The following is a 21,253-nucleotide window of genomic DNA, read 5'->3' as shown; positions in this document are numbered from 1 at the left end:
TATAGGTTGCCCTATAATTGTGGAAAGTCAGTTCAATGGCCATAGGAATGCAATAGCATACCACCTTCAGTAGAACCTTGCTCATAAAGCAGTGTGGTGTTCAAACCAACCTTTCAAGTTGAGGACAATTTTACCTTTCTACAATCTGTCCTTGTGCAGGTTAGCTCACATGCTATCATTCCCATCACTTTGAATACATTTACATACATGTTATTGTTTATCTTGTAGTTCCATTGTCACTGTCCACCAAATTGATAAGTCCCTTGTGTCAGCTGTTAGATCAGATTGTTTGAAAATGCTGTCAATCACAGTTCTGTAGCACTGTGTTAGCCCCCTTTTTAGGATTCCCTCTGCAAAATCAGTCTGCTTTATGTTATACGATCTGCTCAATATAATGGTACTCATATTGTGAAAGCTAAGTAATACATTAAATCAGTACTTTATAACCATTTGCATCTCCAGTTTAATATACAGCATGGTGATTGCCTGTCTTTCTGGCCAATTATAAGAAAAAACTGCTCAGATTGAACCCTTTGACTGCTGAAGACGCGCCACCTGCTTGGCGCGCTGAGGCGCTGCGTCCTGCGGCGTAATCCGCCTACCTGTGCTGCGTGCCTGTCTCTCGCCGCCAGGACCTGATCAGCCCACGCTGCTCATCCCGCCTGCCCTGTGCTGAATATTTCTCGGCTGAATATGACTCATGCAGAGCCAGCGTGAATTTTTGGCGACTTTGAGCTGTAATATTTCGGGCAATAGATTTTTAAAGAAATATAATTAGGCCATCTTGAACAGCATTATGCATTATCTTAAGAATAATAATGAAAAGAGTTTTACAAGCCGTAGTGAGCCAGAAAATTGTAGGTAAATCGGCCAAAAAAATAGGCACCCGAAAAAATTTTGAAGCTTGACTTCTTGCATCTCCTGAACTAATGCTACGATGAACATGAAACTTGGCATGTAGTAACCTAACAACACAAGGTTCTTAAATATAAAGTTTCATTTCCATAGAACTTTTCAGTACTGAATGAATTAAGCAGTAATTTGAAGACTTTGTAAAAATGTCAAAAATGCAGCATTTTCGTTCCAATTTTGCTAAAGAACTATGCTCCGTAAAACATACCAAGCTGTACAACTGGAATGAAAGTTGGGTGCGAAAATCAGGCCCGAAAATAATGTAAACTTTGGATTAGCATATCTAGTAGTGTGAACGCATGATGAAAATTAAATTTAGAGTGCAATAGATTGACTGCACAATATAAGGAATAAAACTTTTTATTCCCTCACTATTTTCCAGTAATCTACAAATTAGTCAAAAAGATGTTGATTTTTATGAAAAGATGAAAGCAGGGTGTATTCAATACTTCTTTTTCAAATACCATTTTCCATTAATGCTCCAAAGCCAGTGTCATTCGAGCAACAAATTTAAGCGCCCCACACTCCCCAGAACAATGCATTTTATTTTCAATATTGGCTAACAACAGAGGCAAAGTAACAAGAAAAATTGCACTGAGAAAAGAGTTTAAACTTTGGGATGTTGTCTTTCGTTGATCAAAGGCGTTTAAATCAGTTATGGAAAACATGTTTTGTACAAGTAGACTTGAGTGTGATCTACCTTTGTACTACTAAGGATAAAAGAATATAACTGTCCATGTTATGTGTTAATAATTTAAATGTATCGTACGCAGATTAATGTATGGGTTTTGTTATACTGGTGCAATGTACTCAGTGTAATTACATTTGCCACAGACATTGCGCCATCTCAATCACCAAGTCTGTTCATTTGCCAATATTTATATAATAGAGGGAAACATTCCACGCGGGAAAAATATATTTAAAAACAACGATGATGTGACTTACCATACGAAAGCGCCGGCAGGTCGATAGAAACACAAACAGACACATACATACACACAAAATTCAAGCTTTCGCAACAAACTGTTGCCTCATCAGGACAGAGGGAAGGAGAGGGGAAGATGAAAGGATGTGGGTTTAAGGGAGAGGGTAAGGGGTCATTCCAATCCCAGGAGCGGAAAGACTTACCTTAGGGGGAAAAAGGGACGGGTATACACTCGCACATGCACACATATCCATCCACACATATACAGACACAAGCAGACATATTCAAAGGCAAAGAGTTTGGGCAGAGATGTCAGTCGAGGCGGAAGCGCAGAGGCAAAGATGTTGTTGAATGACAGGTGAGGTATGAGTGGCGGCAACTTGAAATTAGCGGAGATTGAGGCCTGGTGGATAGCGGGAAGAGAGGATGTATTGAAGGGCAAGTTCCCATCTCCGGAGTTCGGATAGGTTGGTGTTAGTGGGAAGTATCCAGATAACCCGGACGGCGTAGCACTGTGCCAAGATGTGCTGGCCGTGCACCAAGGCATGTTTAGCCACAGGGTGATCCTCATTACCAACAAACACTGTCTGCCTGTGTCCCTTCATGCGAATGGACAGTTTGTTGCTGGCCATTCCCACATAGAATGCATCACAGTGTAGGCAGGTCAGTTGGTAAATCATGTGGGTGCTTTCACACGTGGCTCTGCTTTTGATCGTGTACACCTTCCGGGTTACAGGACTGGAGTAGGTGGTGGTGGGAGGGAGCATGGGACAGGTGCATGGGACAGGTGCATGGGGGCGGTTACAAGGGTAGGAGCCAGAGGGTAGGGAAGGTGGTTTGGGGATTTCATAGGGCTGAACTAAGAGATTACGAAGGTTAGGTGGACGGCGGAAAGACACTCTTGGTGGAGTGGGGAGGATTTCATGAAGGATGGATCTCATTTCAGGGCAGGATTTGAGGAAGTCATATCTCTGCTGGAGAGCCACATTCAGAGTCTGATCCAGTCCCGGAAAGTATCCTGTCACAAGTGGGGCACTTTTGTGGTTCTTCTGTGGGAGGTTCTGGGTTTGAGGGGATGAGGAAGTGGCTCTGGTAATTTGCTTCTGTACCAGGTCGGGAGAATAGTTGTGGGATGCGAAAGCTGTTATCAGGTTGTTGGTGTAATGGTTTAGGGATTCCGGACTGGAGCAGATTCGTTTGCCATGAAGACCTAGGCTGTAGGGAAGGGACCGTTTGATGTGGAATTGGTGGCAGGTATCATAATGAAGGTACTGTTGCTTGTTGGTGGGTTTGATGTGGACGGACGTGTGAAGCTGGTCATTGGACAGATGGAGGTGAACGTCAAGGAAAGTGACATGGGATTTGGAGTAGGACCAGGTGAATCTGATGGAACCAAAGGAGTTGAGGTTGGAGAGGAAATTCTGGAGTTCTTCTTCACTGTGAGTCCAGATCATGAAGATGTCATCTATAAATCTGTACCAAACTTTGGATTGGCGGGCCTGGGTAACCAAGAAGGCTTCCTCTAAGCGACCCATGAATAGGTTGGCGTACGAGGGGGCCAGGACTGTGGTACTTGATCGTCGGGAGTATGTGGCTGAGGGACTGCGTCAGCTTTCAGACAACACCACATACAAAGTTAGCCAAGGTAATCCCATTCCTGATGTCCAGGTAGAGCTTCAAGTAATCCTCAGACCCTTAGGCCCCCTACAAAACCTTTCACCTCACTCCATCAACCTCCTGACCCCACCGACACCTCGCAGCCCTGCCTTCTACCTTCTTCCTAAAATTCACAAACCCAAACATCCCGGCCGCCCCATTGTAGCTGGTTCCCAAGCCCCCACAGAACGTATCTCTGCCTACGTAGATCAACACCTTCAACCCATTACATGCAGTCTCCCATCCTTCATCAAAGACACCAACCACTTTCTCGAATGCCTGGAATCCTTACCCAATCTGTTACCCCCGGAAACCATCCTTGTAACCATTGATGCCACTTCCTTATACACAAATATTCCACACATCCAGGGCCTTGCTGTGATGGAGCACTTCCTTTCACGTCGATCACCTGCCACCCTACCTAAAACCTCTTTCCTCATTACCTTAGCCAGCTTCATCCTGACCCACAACTTCTTCACTTTTGAAGGCCAGACATACCAACAATTAAAGGGAACAGCCATGGGTATCAGGAAGGACCCCTCGTACGCCAACCTATTTATGGGTCACTTAGAGGAAGCCTTCTTGGTTACCCAGGCCTGCCAACCCAAAGTTTGGTACAGATTTATTGATGCCATCTTCATGATCTGGACTCACAGTGAAGAAGAACTCCAGAATTTCCTCTCCAACCTCAACTCCTTTGGTTCCATCAGATTCACCTGATCCTACTCCAAATCCCATGTCACTTTCCTTGACATTGACCTCCATCTGTCCAGTGGCCAGCTTCACACCTCCGTCCACATCAAACCCACCAACAAGCAACAGTACCTCCATTATGACAGCTGCCACCCATTCCACATCAAACGGTCCCTTCCCTACAGCCTAGGTCTTCGTGCCAAACGAATCTGCTCCAGTCCGGAATCCCTGGACCATTACATCAACAACCTGAAAATAGCTTTTGCATCCCGCAACTACCCTCCCGACCTGGTACAGAAGCAAATTACCAGAGCCACTTCCTCATCCCCTCAAACCCAGAACCTCCCACAGAAGAACCCCAAAAGTGCCCCACTTGTGACAGGATACTTTCCGGGACTGGCTCAGACTCTGAATGTGGCTCTCCAGCAGGGATACGACTTCCTCAAATCCTGCCCTGAAATGAGATCCATCCTTCATGAAATCCTCCCCACTCCACCAAGAGTGTCTCTCCGCCATCCACCTAACCTTCGTAACCTCTTGGTTCATCCCTATGAAATCCCCAAACCATCTTCCCTACCCTCTGGCTCCTACCCTTGTAACCTCCCCCGGTGTAAAACCTGTCCCATGCACCCTCCCACCACCACCTACTCCAGTCCTGTAACCCGGAAGGTGTACACGATCAAAGGCAGAGCCACGTGTGAAAGCACCCACGTGATTTACCAATTGACCTGCCTACGCTGTGAAGCTTTCTATGTGGGAATGACCAGCAACAAATTGTCCATTCGCATGAATGGACACAGGCAAACAGAGTTTGTTGGTAATGAGGATAACCCTGTGGCTAAACATGCCTTGGTGCACGGCCAGCACATCTTGGCACAGTGTTACACCGCCCGGGTTATCTGGATACTTCCCACTAACACCAACCTGTCAGAACTCTGGAGATGGGAACTTGCCCTTCAGTATATCCTCTCTTCCCATTACCCACCAGGCCTCAGCCTCCACTAACTTCAAGTTGCTGCCGCTCATACCTCATCTGTCATTCAACAACATCTTTGCCTCTGTACTTCCGCCTCGACTGACATCTCTGCGAAACTCTTTGCCTTTACAAATGTCTGCTTGTGTCTGTGTATGTGTGGATGGATATGTGTGTGTGTGCAAGTGTATACCTGTCCTTTTTTCCCCCTAAGGTAAGTTTTTCCGCTCCCAGGATTGGAATGACTCCTTACCCTCTCCCTTAAACCCACAGCCTTTCGTCTTTCTCTCTCCTTCCCTCTTTCCTGATGAAGCAACCGTTGATTGTGAAAGCTTGAATTTTGTGTGTATGTTTGTGTTTGTTTGTGTGTCTATCAACATGCCAGCGCTTTCATTTGGTAAGTTACATAATCTTTGTTCTTTTACATACATACATATACATGTACAAAAACAAAGATGAGGTGACTTACCGAACGAAAGCGCTGGCAGGTCGATAGACACACAAACAAACACAAACATACACACAAAGTTCAAGCTTTCGGAACAAACTGTTGCCTCATCAGGAAAGAGGGAAGGAGAGGGGAAAACGAAAGGAAGTGGGTTTTAAGGGAGAGGGTAAGGAGTCATTCCAATCCCGGGAGCGGAAAGACTTACCTTAGGGGGAAAAAGGACAGGTATAGACTCGCACACACGCACATATCCATCCACACATACAGACACAAGTAGTCTTTAAATATGTCTGCTTGTGTCTGTATGTGTGGATGGATATGTGCGTGTGTGCGAGTGTAAACCTGTCCTTTTTTCCTCCTAAGGTAAGTCTGTCCGCTCCCGGGATTGCAATGACTTTCCTGATGAGGCAACAGTTTGTTGCGATAGCTTGAATTTTGTGTGTATGTTTGTGTTTGTTTGTGTGTCTGTCGACCTGCCAGCACTTTCATTTGGTAAGTCACATCATCTTTGTTTTACACACACACACATAATGGAACATTGCAAGTTTTGCATTGGTGTCTAGTTTCCCAGCACACTTTCTGTTTCGTGAAAACTACACAGCTGTGCATTAGCATACTTTTCTGCAAATGTTCACTCACAATAACAGCCGGAAAATGTCTCCCTGTGAATTGCAGAGGATTCTCGTCATCATAGCGCCTTCCCCTACCAGTGTTTCTCCATTCTGTAGCATATTTTTCTACAATCTCCCTTATGAGAGAAAGGTGAAACTCTGCGAGTGCCATTTTTTGCCCTGTTACCGACTGGTGGAGAGCATAAGCATTTAGTCTGTGAAAAAAATATTTCTTATACCATTTCACAGTCTTACGCACTGATCCCACTGGGCTCAGTAATATGTCACAACAGTCAACTGCACCCATACTCGAATTGTAATCTACAATCAATTGCGGTTTCTTTATTTTTTTGCAAGTATTTCTGTCAGTCTTCTCTGTTTCAGCCATTTGTGCTGTGTGACTTGTGGTCAACATGTACACTTCTCTCTTATCGCAGCACTTGATTGCAAGGATCTTGTCAGTGGACCTAAACTCAGTTTCTCCTCATTTTAATTACTTCTGCAGTTTTGGCATGTTGCGCCTGTTCTTATGAACAGTGCCACATGTGACTGTTCCATGGTTGTGAAGCCAGAGGAACAGGTCCAGGCTGAAGTACCAGTTATCGACATATAGAATATGACCCTGTTCCAAATATGCTCCCATAAGAGTTGCCACTACATCGCCACTTTTTCTCAAATTGTGGAACCCAATTTCTGTTGTTGCGAGTCACATAGTACAAATGTCTTTATTCTGTATCTACTTCGCTTGGTTGGAATAAATTGCTTAAAAGATAATTGTCCTTTGAACAGCAAGAGACTTTCATCTATACAAAGCTTGTGATGTGGGCGAAGTGAATTATGAAACGTCTTATGAACTTTGTCAACAATCATCCTAATTTTAAGTAGATTGTGGCCTCCTGTACTCGCAGAGTTATCACCGAAGTGTAACATTCTCAGAAGTAGACAAAAATGGTCTCGGGACATAATTTTGCTTAAAACTGGTGTGTTCAAAAGTGTATCTCTGGACCAGTAATAACTTAATTTTAACAACAAAACAATACATTTCCTCAAATCCAGCATCTTTCCCTTTTTGACTGTCAAGAATTCACAGATTCTGTTGTATTTTCTCTGGTGTAAATGTAAAACCGATTTGTTTCGTCTGCAATAAATTGCAACAGTTCTTGAGACATAAATATCACAAAAAATGAAAGAATGCTTGGGTCAGTATCTAATTGACATTTGTGTCCTGAACTCAAGTCAACGAAATAATGGTTTAACGGCTGGAAATCGGTTTCTTTCCAGTCAAATGTGTCACTTAAGTGCACTCTTTTCTCAACAGTTTCACTGACGCTTTTTGATTCCTCGGATTCAGAGGAACTGCTGACTGTAATTTCTGCTCTCCCCTCTGATGTAAAGGGATGAGGACTACAGCTTCAAGATTCTGTTGAAGACTTATCACTGTTAGCAACATCAGATAATTCACACTCACTGTCGCTCTTAGTGACCATATCCAGGATTTCTTTCTCTGTGCAACCACTGTGATGTGACATTTCTCACGTAGAAAACAAGAAAACTGACGAAAATACAGGAATCTAAGTCGAATTCTGCAAAGAGCGAACACAGCAACAAAGATATGTGCACTCTCGAACTACACAGTCAGACCACTGAAAGGCTACTTGAAGAGAATGGCAGAAAGACGTCTCTGCATGTATACACATCTGTAGCGCTTAGGTAGCTGTGACTCAGCATGCCTAAACTCGTCCATAGCAGTGGGAAGGCCGGTGGTGCAAGACACGTAAACATGTCCTTAGCGCTGTAGGTAAGACCCAAGGCAGCTTGTATACACGTCAGGCATGCCAGGAGAACAGCGAGGCATGACGAGTTAACACGTCCACAGAAGTCAAAGGGTTAATGTATATTACATTTTCCTAATTACTTGGAAAAGATGTCACTATTATCCTGACATCACTCAACTTAATGCACACTGCATGCACTGTGAGGTGGACAGTCAGGTAAGCCACCATTATCTCCTGACCTTCTAAACCTTTTTCTGTTGTTGAATGTGATTGCTTCTGCTGGTGACCAGTTCTGTGTTTGGACGTAGTGACAGCCAGCCAGAGGGCACAGATACATCCAGCATTTTTGGCTGTGTGTTGCCTGCAATACAACTGTAATCAAAGACTGATTTTTCAGGCAGGAGGAGGTCGCTTTAAACATTTCCTCTAATAAATGCATGCTCAGTATGCAATAGTTCACCAGTATTGGTGGTATTGGCCTGCAGTCTTTTTTTACTTGAAGTTTTCACATTTAGTTTCAATAGCATCAGTAAAAAGAGAAGTTGATTGCAGGTAGGTCACTTTCAAATCAAAGTAGTAGTCTGGTGGGAGAGCCACGAAATAATGCACAGAGGATGAGAGAGAGAGAGAGAGAGAGAGAGAGAGAGAGAGAGAGAGAGAGAGAGAGAGAGTGGGTGGGTGGGGGGGAGGGAGGTTAATGGTAGATTGGAACATTGTCCAAGTCTACAGTGCGTATTTAAGCAGCCAAATAGTAGACTAGGTAAGGCAACAAGACAGTCAGTTTCAGTTCTCCAACTTGCACACAATATTACACTAAATGAGAGTTCAAAAAGAGATAAGTTATATTGTGACCATAACCGTCCTTGACATTATTAGGATGTTTTCTGCTTGTTAACAGCTTTCACATGTAAATTCATTTCAATGTAAATCATCAGCCTAAATATTAAAGAAAATGCCAATGTATTAACTGCATTGCTGTGCTCTTCAGTTCCAGGGCCACCATCTGCTGTAAAGACCCTGACTCTGACGTCCGACTCGATACTCGTATCATGGTTGCCACCTAAACAACCTAATGGCCTCATCACACAGTACACTGTGTACTGTAGTAGGAAACACCATCTTTCAAAGGTTAATTTTAATTTTCTTCATTATGTAATTTTTTTATAGCTAGTGTAACTGATGTCACTAAGACCTAGACTGTTAAAGGGAACTATGAGAATAAGTCCTCTGATCTCATACCTACTGATTGAGCTAAACCTGAAACTGACTACAGTGACTATTATTGTCCAGTTTATGTGCCAAAGTTTCCCCTAACATTGTATACAAAGTGTTCTATCGCTCAGTCGTGTTCATACCACATAAACCTACTGTCAGCAGTACATTTTACAGAAAATATGGGGCATTATGGTCAATTAATGTACTAAACATATCTCACAAAATCCTGAAGACATTCTGGAAACGCAAGTTTCTTTTATCAAACCACACATCAAACATTCATGACTAAACCTCTGAAATCTTTACAGTGAAGTTTATGTTCTCCCTATGCAAAGGGCTGCAGAGGTGTGTTAATTTACAGCAGTAGATGTATGTTAGGTTGCTAAGGCTAGAACATGCCATTTGAACATGCTACAGAGTTTAGATACTGACAAATGGGCAACTTTGACAAATATGGTTTGTTGAAGTGAGAAATGCCAGCCTGAATAGAACCTGAAAGTAAATACCTAACAAAGCAGAACATCTCAACAAAGAAAAACTTTAATGTTGATTAATTTTTATCCTTTATACCTTCCTCACAGATCCAGATATCAAATGTACATAATAGCATATTTCAAAGTATTTACAAATTTACTTTTTAGTGGAAGAGTTTCTCAGTTTGTGTCTCACAGTGTATTGGCAATTGCACTCTTTGGAGAATACTTTTGTAGTTTTCGTGTGCTTGAGACAGGAAGTCAAATACCTGATTACTTTCTGCCCTTTGATGCAGCAACATCAATGGTTAAATTTTGCATTGCAGCCAACGAGTTTTCGAGTGGGGCCCACAATGAATACACATGAGATCCGAGGACTTAAGGAGCTGGAGGCTTATGAGACCTGGGTTACAGCCTCAACAGTTGTGGGTGAAGGAGATCGCACAAGGTCAATCACACAGGCACCAAACTCAAAAGGTAAACTACAAAACTGGAACTCTTTAAGAGTAGCAGAGCTATGTAACTTCACTATGTAACTTTACTTTTCACATAAAATACATCTAAAGTGAAGATAAACTCTGAAAGAATGATGATCCCCTCATTTTTACCCTGTGACCTTGACTTTGAAGATGCTGCATAAAAGAATATCACATCCAGTATAATTTGAGTGTTCACTGAGTTTTGTTTCAGGATGGCTTACAACTTTTAGTAGTTATCTCTTCTCCCATATTTCTTGTAGAAGCATTTCATTTATTTTTCTAGTCAGTGCATCTAGTTCTTGTAATTCTCTTCCATAACCACATTTCTGCAGCTTCAAGATGAGCTTTCTCCTGCTGCTGATATCCTAGATTTCACATTCATATGTCAGGAAATTCCATACAAAAGTCTTTACAAATCTTTTCTTAACTTGGATGCTTACATGCTTGTACAACAGAAGGTTGTTATCATTTTGGAAGGCATTCTTGGCCAGTGCTATTCCTCTCTTGATATCGTTGAGACATCTATTGTTTTCCTCCATAGTGCTACTGAGATACTGAAATTCAGCTACTTTTTCACATTTCTCACTGCCTATTCTTATGCTAGCCTTGCCATATGTATTGAACAGAGAGATAGGACAACCAGCCACGGAACAGGATAACAATACTATTGAGGTGAATGAAAGAGCTATAAATGATGAGTCACAGGCAGCAAATGTATTTAATAATCATTTCTTAAATGCAGTAGAATGCATAGGGACAAACAGTTCAAGAGATAAATCACAACAGTATGTTGAAAAAATAACTCTCATCTAATTCAGTCATATGAATGCATCACCAATTTCTCCTTCTGAAATTAACGAAGTTATACAGTGTCTTTGATGGAGTTTCCAATGGTATACTAAAGATTTGTTCCCATATAACAAGTCCAGTCTTATCCAAAATATGTAATGCATCACTAACTCAAGCCTTTTTCCAGAAAGACTGAAATATGTTGTTGTTAAATTCCTCTGTAAGAAAGGGGATCAGAGGGGTGTCAATAACTACCAACCTGTTTCAGTGTTGACATCAACCTGTTTCAGTGTTGACATCATTTTCCAAAATTTTTGAGAAGGTGATGTATTCTAGAATAGTACTTCACTTGAGGAACAATATTATCTTCATCAAATTGCTGTTTGGGTTCAAGAAAGGTTGCTCTACTATGAATGCCATTTACATGTTCACTCACCAGTTTTAACAAGCATTAAGTAATAAAGTAGTGCTGGTAGGTATTTTCTGTGACCTATCTAAGCCATTTGACAGTGTCAGTCACAGTATTCTCCTAGTATACCCAACCCCAGGATAATGTCGTATGTAACCAAAAGAAAGCAGAAAGTTGTAATTAGTAATTCAACCAGTGTAGTCTGGGGATGTAATTCTGACTGGGGAGAAATCATGTATGGGGCTCCCCAACGCTCGATCTTAGTTCCATTATTGTTCCTCATATATGTAAATGATCTTTTCATCTAATATACAACAAGCAGAATTAGTTCCTTTTGTAGATGGTGCTAGTATTGTAATCCACCCAAGTATACACACAGAAACAGAAGAAATGGTCAACAAAGTTCTTAAAAGTATCTTTGACATTTTCTGTGAATCATGTCACCCCTCAATTTTTAAAAGACACAACATATTCAGTTCTGCACATCTAGGTGTACTACACTAATGATAAGTGTAACATATGGTGGAAACTTTAAAAATTTTAGGTGTGCATTTTGAAGAGAATTTAAATTGGGAAAAGCACATTTTGGAATACCTAAATCAACTTAGTTCAACCAAATTTGCACTTAGAATCATTGTAAATCTTGGGGAGAAACAAATCAGTAAGTCAACATATTTTGCATATTTGCGTTCTATAATGACACATGGAATAACGTCCTGCCGGAAGGGAGTGAGACAGGGTTGTAGCCTATCCCCAATGTTATTTAATCTTTATATTGAGCAAGCAGTGAAAGAAACTAAAGAAAAATTCGGTGTAGGTATTAAAATCCATGGAGAAGTAATAAAAACTTTGAGGTTTGCCGATGACATTGTAATTCTGTCAGAGACAGCAAAGGACTTGGAAGAGCAGTTGAACGGAATGGATAGTGTCTTGAAAGGAGGATATAAGATGAACATCAACAGAAGCAAAACGAGAATAATGGAATGTAGTCGAATTGAGTCGGGTGATGCTGAAGGAATTAGATTAGGAAATGAGACACTTAAAGTAGTAAAGGAGTTTTGCTATTTGGGGAGCAAAATAACTGACGATGGTCGCAGTAGAGAGGATATAAAATGTAGACTGGCAATGGCTAGGAAAGCGTTTCTGAAGAAGAGAAATTTGTTAACATCGAATATAGATTTAGGTGTCAGGAAGTCATTTGTGAAAGTATTTGTATGGAGTGTAGTCATGTATGGAAGTGAAACATGGACGATAAATAGTTTGGACAAGAAGAGAATAGAAGCTTTTGAAATGTGGTGCTACAGAAGAATGCTGAAGATTAGATGGGTAGATCACATAACTAATGAGGAGGTATTGAATAGGATTGGGGAGAAGAGAAGTTTGTGGCACAACTTGACTAGAAGAAGGGATCGGTTGGTAGGACATGTCCTGAGGCATCGAGGGATCACCAAATTAGTATTGGAGGGCAGCATGGTAAAAATCGTAGAGGGAGACCAAGAGATGAATACACTAAGTAGATTCAAAAGGATATAGGTTGCAGTAGGTACTGGGAGATGAAGAAGCTTGCACAGGACAGAGTAGCATGGAGAGCTGCATCAAACCAGTCTCAGGACTGACGACCACAACAACAACATAACTCATCTTTAAGAAGGAAACTTGTCATTGCACAATAACATGCTCTAAGATTGTGTGATGCTCACCCATGATCATTTTGTAGACATCTGTTTAAGGAGTTGGTAATTCTGGCTACTGCTTCACAGTATATGTACTCCCTCATGAAGTTTCTTGTAAAGAATCCACTACAGTTCAAAAGGAATGATGTACATAATTTCAACATCAGAAGGAAAAAGACATTCATTACTCCACATTAAAGTTGTCTAGCCAAAAAATGGATACACAATCTGCAGCAAAAATTTTTGATCACTCACCCAGTGATATAAAATGCCTGAAAGGCAGCATAGAAAAAATTGAGAACAAACTGAGAAAGATTCTCCTTGACAGCTTCTGTTCAATAGAAGAATTTCTGCTACTGCAGTGTGTAAAAAGTGGTGGGTAAGAATTACTAACTCATATCTCTGTAACTTTTCCTTTTGTGAAATGGTCAGAATGTAAACATATGTACAAATTAATTTGCGATGTGAATTTAAAATGACTCATTCCACATAATTACAATCTATCGTGCAAATTGATCTGTGGAACAGGTAACTAACCAAACCTAACATAACCTCAATTCCTTTCTTATCTATAACCATGACTTTTGTCTTCTTGATATTTATTTTTAGTTTTGTTATCTTCTCATTTAAGACCTTAAGTGTTTCATTCGGTTCCTTCTCTGAGCCAGTCACTTATGCAGTGAATATACGTGCCAATAGTTTTGAGTCCAGTTGGCTTTTCTTTCATTGTTGTAATTGCCTCCTTGATGAACATATTAAATAAATGGGGTGATAGAGAGTACCCCTGTCTCACTCTCTTCTGATTTTTGCTATTTTCTTGCTGCTGTTAATATCTAGTTCAGTGCTTTTGTACCCAGGAATAATCAAAATTAATCATATATCCTTTCAGTCAATTTCTGCTTTGTGCATTGCTTTAAATAACAACTTCAAATCAGCCATATGCAATGAATTTTCTAGGTCAGTATGTGCTATATACGTTTTACTGTTAACTTCTAATCTTCTTTCCAAAATTTGACATAATGCCAATATCGCTTCCCTCGTTCCTTTCCCTGATCTGAAAACAAATTGATCGTTGGGTAAGTTCCAATCTGTTTTCTTTTTAATCCTCTCTTTAACTATTTATAGTAACATTTTTTATGCCTGTGACAGAAGGGCTATAGTCCAGTCGCCATAAGAAGATCCCTGATAGTGCTGTTGTCAGCTAACAACTGCAATGTTCAGCACAGCTGACTGCATATGGTAGCAATTGTTTTCTGCTGTGTTATTATTACTTATAATGCAACTTATGATAAGAGGTAGACTCAAAAAAACTCCCTCAAAGTGTCACATTAAAGTGTGATTTATTGAGTGGCTGCAAATAAACATTGCCCTTGTTATAACTTTTATCTAAATACTAATTTATACAAATAAACCAACCAAGAAGTCATATGCTATTGACGTGTTGTCTCAAAATAAAGACTGAAATGGTGTTTGCTCACCACCTTATGATTACAATAGTGTTAGCATGATCAAAAGGCATTTTGGAGAGCCCATTATATCAGCGGGCTTTGTATGCTGCAATACTGTAGTCACTTCTAATGTCTTACTGCTGGGAACTCAGGATGACACTGCAGGAAAGTGTAACAAATGGGAAGAATACTGTTCGTGCAGTGATGTCGAAATGGCTGTCAATGAAACTGTTGTAAATACAGGCCTACCTAATGCAAGTGACAAAGAGAGGACCATGCGCACTCACAATATCTTGTAAACATTGACAAGTAAACACAAAGATCAAGAAAGTTATGTGAGAAATAACAGATTATGACCTTACTTTTGGAAGATCAGCAACTCCAAGATCATCTTAATCAGTTCGACACTCTTTTGTTGTGATCACAGTGGTGTCACAATCTTTACTGCTGTCCTAAACATCTGAGAAAGAAACAACTGTATTTGGTATTGTTTCTTCTCTTAGCCCTTTTCTTCATTTGATTTTTTTCCACTCATGGTTCACGATCTTCTTGCATTTATCTGATGCTATTTGTGTAGCGGCCTTGTTCGCCAGTCTCTCTGTGTCTCGTAGTATAAATGTCATATTTTGCTTCACATCGTGTGCTTTAGAGCCCAGACAAGTTCAGTGGGGTTGAAGTGCAATGATATGGAGGGAGGTGTGGAACTTGGTGGCCATGGTCCTCTGCTAATGGACCAATTATATATTGCATTTTCTGTGGTTTGTATTTCCTCACCAATTCTAAAAGTTCTGCTTCTTCCCTATTCTGTTCACAGTCTATGTTATTTCCTTCATCCAGGCCAAAATTTCATCCTTCCTTATGGATACAGTTGGTGCCTTTTTAACTATAAAGAATGATGTGGTGCATTATCAATTGCAAAAGTACTACCCGAACTGACATTTGGTAGCAAATAAGTAACGAACAAGTCATGAAATGTTTCAGCTTTCATTTCTTCATGGTAGTCTACAGTTTTCTTTTCTTGAAAAAAAAAAAAAAAACAAAGTAGCACCAGGCACAAAACCATTAATAGAGTCAGCATAAGGAAGCATAAGTTGGCCCCCCTTCCCTGAAGGCATACTTATCACTCCATGATGTGTATCATCTGTCCATGAGACAGATCTTGCAAGACACCTGTTCAACCATGTTTCATCACTCCATATTATGTTTTTTGGATTCATTCCCTGCACCTCAAGGAAGAAATGACATCTCCATACTACTATGTCTCCACGCTTCATCAACACTTTTCTGCCCAAGAAACTTTTTTCACTTGGAGCCAACGTTTTTAAAACAGTGGCACACTGCCCATAAATAAACAACTTTCTGACAGTGAAACTAAAATTTTTTAGCAGTAGGGTACTCCTTCCTGCTGTAATATGCATATATATGCCACCTAATTGCACTTTCATTGAAGTTGTCAGTATTTCTGACATGCCATTGTTTCTTCCTTGTCTTTCCGGGCATCACAAGAACAAGAGTTACATCTAAATTCACACTCTCTATCTCCTACATCACTCTCTTCACTGTCACACTAGAAATCTTCAATCATTCCACCACTCTGTCAGTCACAATATCTGCTGGGATGAAAGGACCGCAATTGTGCCTTTCCCTTTCAAAGTAATCTCATAGCCTGAATACAAATTCATGTACTGTGCTTTCAGCAGAACACCTTTTCCAAACTTTGTGTTTCCTGTGCTGCAAGAACTCATTCTCACAATAAACAACAAGAGACTCACCGAAGGACTATACACGCAAAAACAGGCAAACATTTTGAATAGTACCAGTACACACTGAAACACCGAGTGGAAACAAGGGCAACCTCAATAAAAGTCCACTATCACTGAAGCAATTCTGTAGAATCATTTACAGATCTGCATTGCATTATTGATTAATGCAGGTGTGCAGATCTGCCTTGCCCAGCCCGTTGCAACTATCAGTGATCAGCTTATGCCATTTAAAATATTCTCTGATTTGTACATTCCTTTGAATTTTTCATCTTGCATAATGCAATAATTCTACTTTTTGTAAAGTCAGGTATTATTATATCCCCCTCATATTGTTTGGATACTGCAGTAAACAATTTACTTTTTATGTTATCACTACTGTGTTGCATTTCTATGGAGATATCATCTACACTCGTTGCTTTATTCAATTTTAACCTATTTAGTGCAAGAAAGAATTTTTCATTGTTTATATTCCTTTATTTTTTTCATTAATTAAGTTTTTCATCTTCAATAAATTCAGCCAGACTTCCAGTTTCAGCACACTGTACATGTCTACAATATATTCTTTCCATCTATGACTTACATGTTTTACCTCTTACTATGGTACTCCTGGTTCTCTGTTTGTGCTGCAAAATTTTGATCATAGAGTACACTTCACCAGTTTCCAAAATTTAAAAATCATCTTCCATTTCTTTGCTACTTTTTCCAAACCACTTTTCTCTGTGTGAATGGCACATTGTTGTTGTCATGTTTTTGATTGCTTTGTCTTGATCATGACTCTTTTCCTTTAGTCTGTTACTATTGTCAATGAATTCCTACGTTTCTGGTGTCATTCAGGGCTTCCTAGGCACCATCTTCATTTTTCCTAACACATCTGTGGCTGCATTTGTTGTATTTGACTTGATAGCACCCCAGCTGTATTCTTCTCTGTCTGATTGCATTGCTGTGCAAAAGATAAATTGGTGCTTAGCATAAAGATGACACATTCAGTTGCAGATAAGCACAACAAAAAGACTGTTACACATTAAGCTTTCAGCCAAAGCCTCCTTCAGAAATGAGGACAACCATTATTCACATAAGCAAGTAGACCTCATACTCAAATAAATGACCACTATTTCTGGCATGTCTGGCTAGAATGCAACAGTGTCACATCAGTAGAAACAGCAATACCAAGTGGGGTGGGGAAGAAGGGAGAGGGATAGCAGGGTACCCTGGGCTTTTCAGTAAATTTTTAATTTATTTTTGCTATTTTCTTTCTGTAAGTTGATGTCTAGGAAATTAATGGTGGAAACACTGAACTGTGGCATGACCTTTATGTTAGTATGCCACTGATTCACATTTTCTAAGAACTTCAGAAGTTGTCTAGTGGAACATTTCCACATACAGAGAATATCATTGACATATCTATACCAATTCTTAACAAGTTTTGCCAATGGTTCACTCTTAAGAAAACCAGTCTCCCACTTGTCCATGAACATTTATGCTACCAAGGGGTATATGGATGAGGCCATTGCCAGTCCATCTGCTCGCTTATATTAGCTTGCTTGAAAGTGGAAATTACTCTTATTTAAGCAACATTCAACTGTACTAATTACGATCAGCTGTTCTTCTGGATTAACGTTATGTAAATACAATGATTGTGTCACAATATCATTGCAATTGTTCACAGGAATGCTTAAGAACCAGCAGTATACATCAGAAGAAGCTAATTATATGTTTGTCAGAATTCTAAGAACTGTTAACTTGTTTACTAAATATAAACTGTTCTTAACGCTATATTTCCCCGTGAGAATCCCACTTTGTTTGAAGATCTGACAGTCTAGGTTATCTTCGGAAGATTTCGGACCCTGTTTCTGCGGCTGCCAGGCTGGTTCAGGTGAGATCTGTATACACCTAAGGCCTGTATATGAGTACAGTGTTGCCAAGCAGTATCCCCATTGCCTCCCTTAGATATCAGAGTCCATATTTGCAAGCACAATCCAACCACAAGTCGCCGTCGGCACATTTCCTTCCCACTCAGGTGCATTCAGCACATAAAGCCCGAGCATTTCAAAAGGGATAAATGGCATGCTACTTCTCCACTTTCATAGAAAGCTCAGTGAGCAAACACAGTTGAAAAAAATTATTCCTGGTTTAGCACAAACCTGCAAACTTTTATGGGAGTCACCCCTGATGTTACTTCTTTCAATCCTAATTTTAAGTTCCTTCATGATTAGAAACTCATTGTCCTTTCTCTATTAGAGTTGAACTGCTTGCCAAATTTTTCCTGCACATTGTACTTTCATAGCTATATCCTTCTGTATAGTTAATTCTAGACCTAATATGTAGATGGTCAAACACTTGGGTTTTGTGGTCTTATGATAGTAACTTTTCCTCTGGTTCTGTCAGGGTTAATGTTAATAAGTTCACAATGCTATCTGCAAACGAGAGTTTTTGTTGGGTTGGAGTTCTCACCGTTAAAGACAGAAACTGTTTCAGCTTCTTCTTTTGACAGGGTTCAAAAAGGTTCAAATGGCTCTGAGCACTAAGGGACTTAACATCTGAGGTCATCAGTTCCCTAGAACTTAGAACTACTTAAACCTAACTAACCTAAGGACATACACACATCCATGCCCGAAGCAGGATTCGAACCTGCGACCTTAGCGGTCGCGCAGTTCCAGACTGACACACCTAGAACCGCTTGGCCACACCGGCCGGCTTTTGACAGGGAAAAGTATTATAAATGATCTCAGAAACTGTTTGTTGTGTCACACTCAAGCAATTTACTCATCATCAATTTGGAAGAACAGCTGAACATACTTAATACAGTGGAGTGTTGTTGAAATCAAAATTGTTTCTGCTTTCAAGGGAGCAGGTGTTCTGGCAGTGACCTCACCCTTGTCTACCCTGGTAGCAGAAATATCCATGTACAAGTGACAGACTGATTTTCTTAAGAGTGAACCATTGGGAAAGCATGTTGTGTATTGGTATAGACATGTCTATGATATTCTCTGTACATGGAAAGGTTCCACTAGACAACTCCAAAAGTGAAACTTCCTGGCAGATTAAAACTGTGAGCCAGACCGAGACTCGAACTCGGGACCTTTGCCTTTTGCGGGCAAGTGCTCAGTTTTAATCTGCCAGGAAGTTTCATATCAGCGCACACTCCGCTGCAGAGTGAAAATCTCATTCTGGAAACATCCCCTAGGCTGTGGCTAAGCCATGTCTCCATAATATCCTTTCTTTCAGGAGTGCTAGTTCTGCAAGGTTTGCAGGAGAGCTTCTGGCAGACGAGGTACTGGCAGAAGTAAAGCTGTGAGGATGGGGCATGAGTCGTGCTTGGGTAGCTCAGTTGATAGAGCACTTGCCCGCGAAAGGCAAAGGTCCCGAGTTAGAGTCTCAGTCCGGCACACAGTGTTAATCTGCCAGGAAGTTTCATATCAGCGCACACTCCGCTGCAGAATGAAAATCTCATTCTGAACTCCAAAAGTACTTGTAAAATATGAATACTAACATAAAGGTCGGGTTGGAGTTAGGGATACCACTATTAATTTCCCAGACATCAGCTTACAGGTAGAAAACGGCAACCATAAATGTACAATTTATTGAAGACTCCTTTACTAACACGTTCAACCTAGCTTCCTCTCATCATCGTGTAGCCTACAAACATGCAGCATTCCACCAAATAATTAACTGTCTCCTTCCTCTGCCCTTGTTCCAAGAAGTCTATGACAAGGAACTCAATACAACAATAACAGTGGCCACAGATATCAATTTGATTCCAGCATTGTTGATAAAATTATTAATAAAAAAAAAACTAGCCAGTTAACAACTTAAATAGATCATAAAGGTATTGGTGTAGCTTACCTTTTATAGATAAAATTTCAGATAGGATAAGCAATATTTTAAAGGCAGAGGCATTGTTTGGGTTTCTTTCTGTCCCACAGACGTTAGATAAACATTTCTTCAATTCAAGTTAAGCAACCAGCCATAATGAAAAACAGGGTTTGTAAGATCTGTGAAATGTGTCTACTCTTTCTTCACAATAGACAAAAATTACCTGAGGAGAACCATTTTAACCACACATACAACACAAGAAATAAAAAGAAATTTCTGTTACCTGCATATCTATTGAAATTAACAACAAAATGAAAAGGATAGTTGCTACTCACCATATAACCGAGATGCTGAGTCACGAAAAGGCACCACAAAAAGACTGTTTGAAAGTAAGGTCAACAAGGCCTTTGTCAAAAAAAAAGAAGAGGCAAGGTACCTAGTACCCTACAGGTGCATGCCCCAGGTGGTACAGGTGTGTGCACCAGGTGCATGCACTTGCACAGCGCGCACACACACACACACACACACACACACACACACACACACACACATGACCACAGTCTCTGGCAGCTGGAGCTGGACTATGAGCCACAGCACTTTGTGGGAGAGGCTACTGGGTGGGGGTAAGGAGAAGGCTGAGAGGCGGAGGGGTACCAGGGTAGGGCTGGGGGACAGTAAAGTGCTGCAGGGAGCATACAGAGATGAGGTGGGGAGTGGGGTAGCTGGATGCAGTCAGGATGTTAGACTCACACGTGCCAACCAGAGCCACACACCTCCCTCCAACCATGAACCTCTTCCCATCCTACCCAGTCATCCCCTTGTAATCTTGCAGGAATTTGTCACTTCTAACCTGGTCTCACCTCCCATATCTTTCCCCAGTGAGTCCAGCATCAGTCATATATCCATAACCTGAAAACAATCCAAGCCTCATTATTCTTCCCATAGACAAAGGCTTCACCACAGTGGTCATGAAACACAACCATGATCTCATCCCAGAAGCCTAACAGGACCTCCAGCAGCTCCTCAAAGCCTTAGTTCCACCCCAAATCCTGATACCTGAATCCATTTCCCTCCTTATGCCAGCAACCCTCACACTTGCACCTTATACCTGCATCCAAACTCCACAAATCCAACCCAATTGGTTTCCCTAATGGTTGTCCCATTCTGACAGGGTACAGTGCTTCCACAGAACAAACCT

General features: G+C 40.8%; 1 protein-coding gene across 1 annotated transcript in view; it reads left to right on the top strand.

Annotated features, from left to right (window-relative positions):
• LOC126456813 (Down syndrome cell adhesion molecule-like protein Dscam2) overlaps positions 1–21,253 on the top strand; it is a 389,296-nt gene that overhangs the window by 288,453 nt on the left and 79,590 nt on the right. Inside the window, exons 25-26 of the mRNA XM_050092611.1 lie at positions 8,982–9,121; positions 10,008–10,158. Of these exons, the coding sequence (XP_049948568.1) occupies positions 8,982–9,121; positions 10,008–10,158 (291 nt within the window). The remainder of the gene's footprint in view (positions 1–8,981; positions 9,122–10,007; positions 10,159–21,253) is intronic.

The sequence above is a fragment of the Schistocerca serialis genome, chromosome 1 (assembly GCF_023864345.2).
Source record: "Schistocerca serialis cubense isolate TAMUIC-IGC-003099 chromosome 1, iqSchSeri2.2, whole genome shotgun sequence".
In the NCBI taxonomy this organism is placed as follows: Eukaryota; Metazoa; Arthropoda; class Insecta; order Orthoptera; family Acrididae; genus Schistocerca; species Schistocerca serialis.
This window is presented reverse-complemented; position numbering and strand designations above follow the sequence as displayed.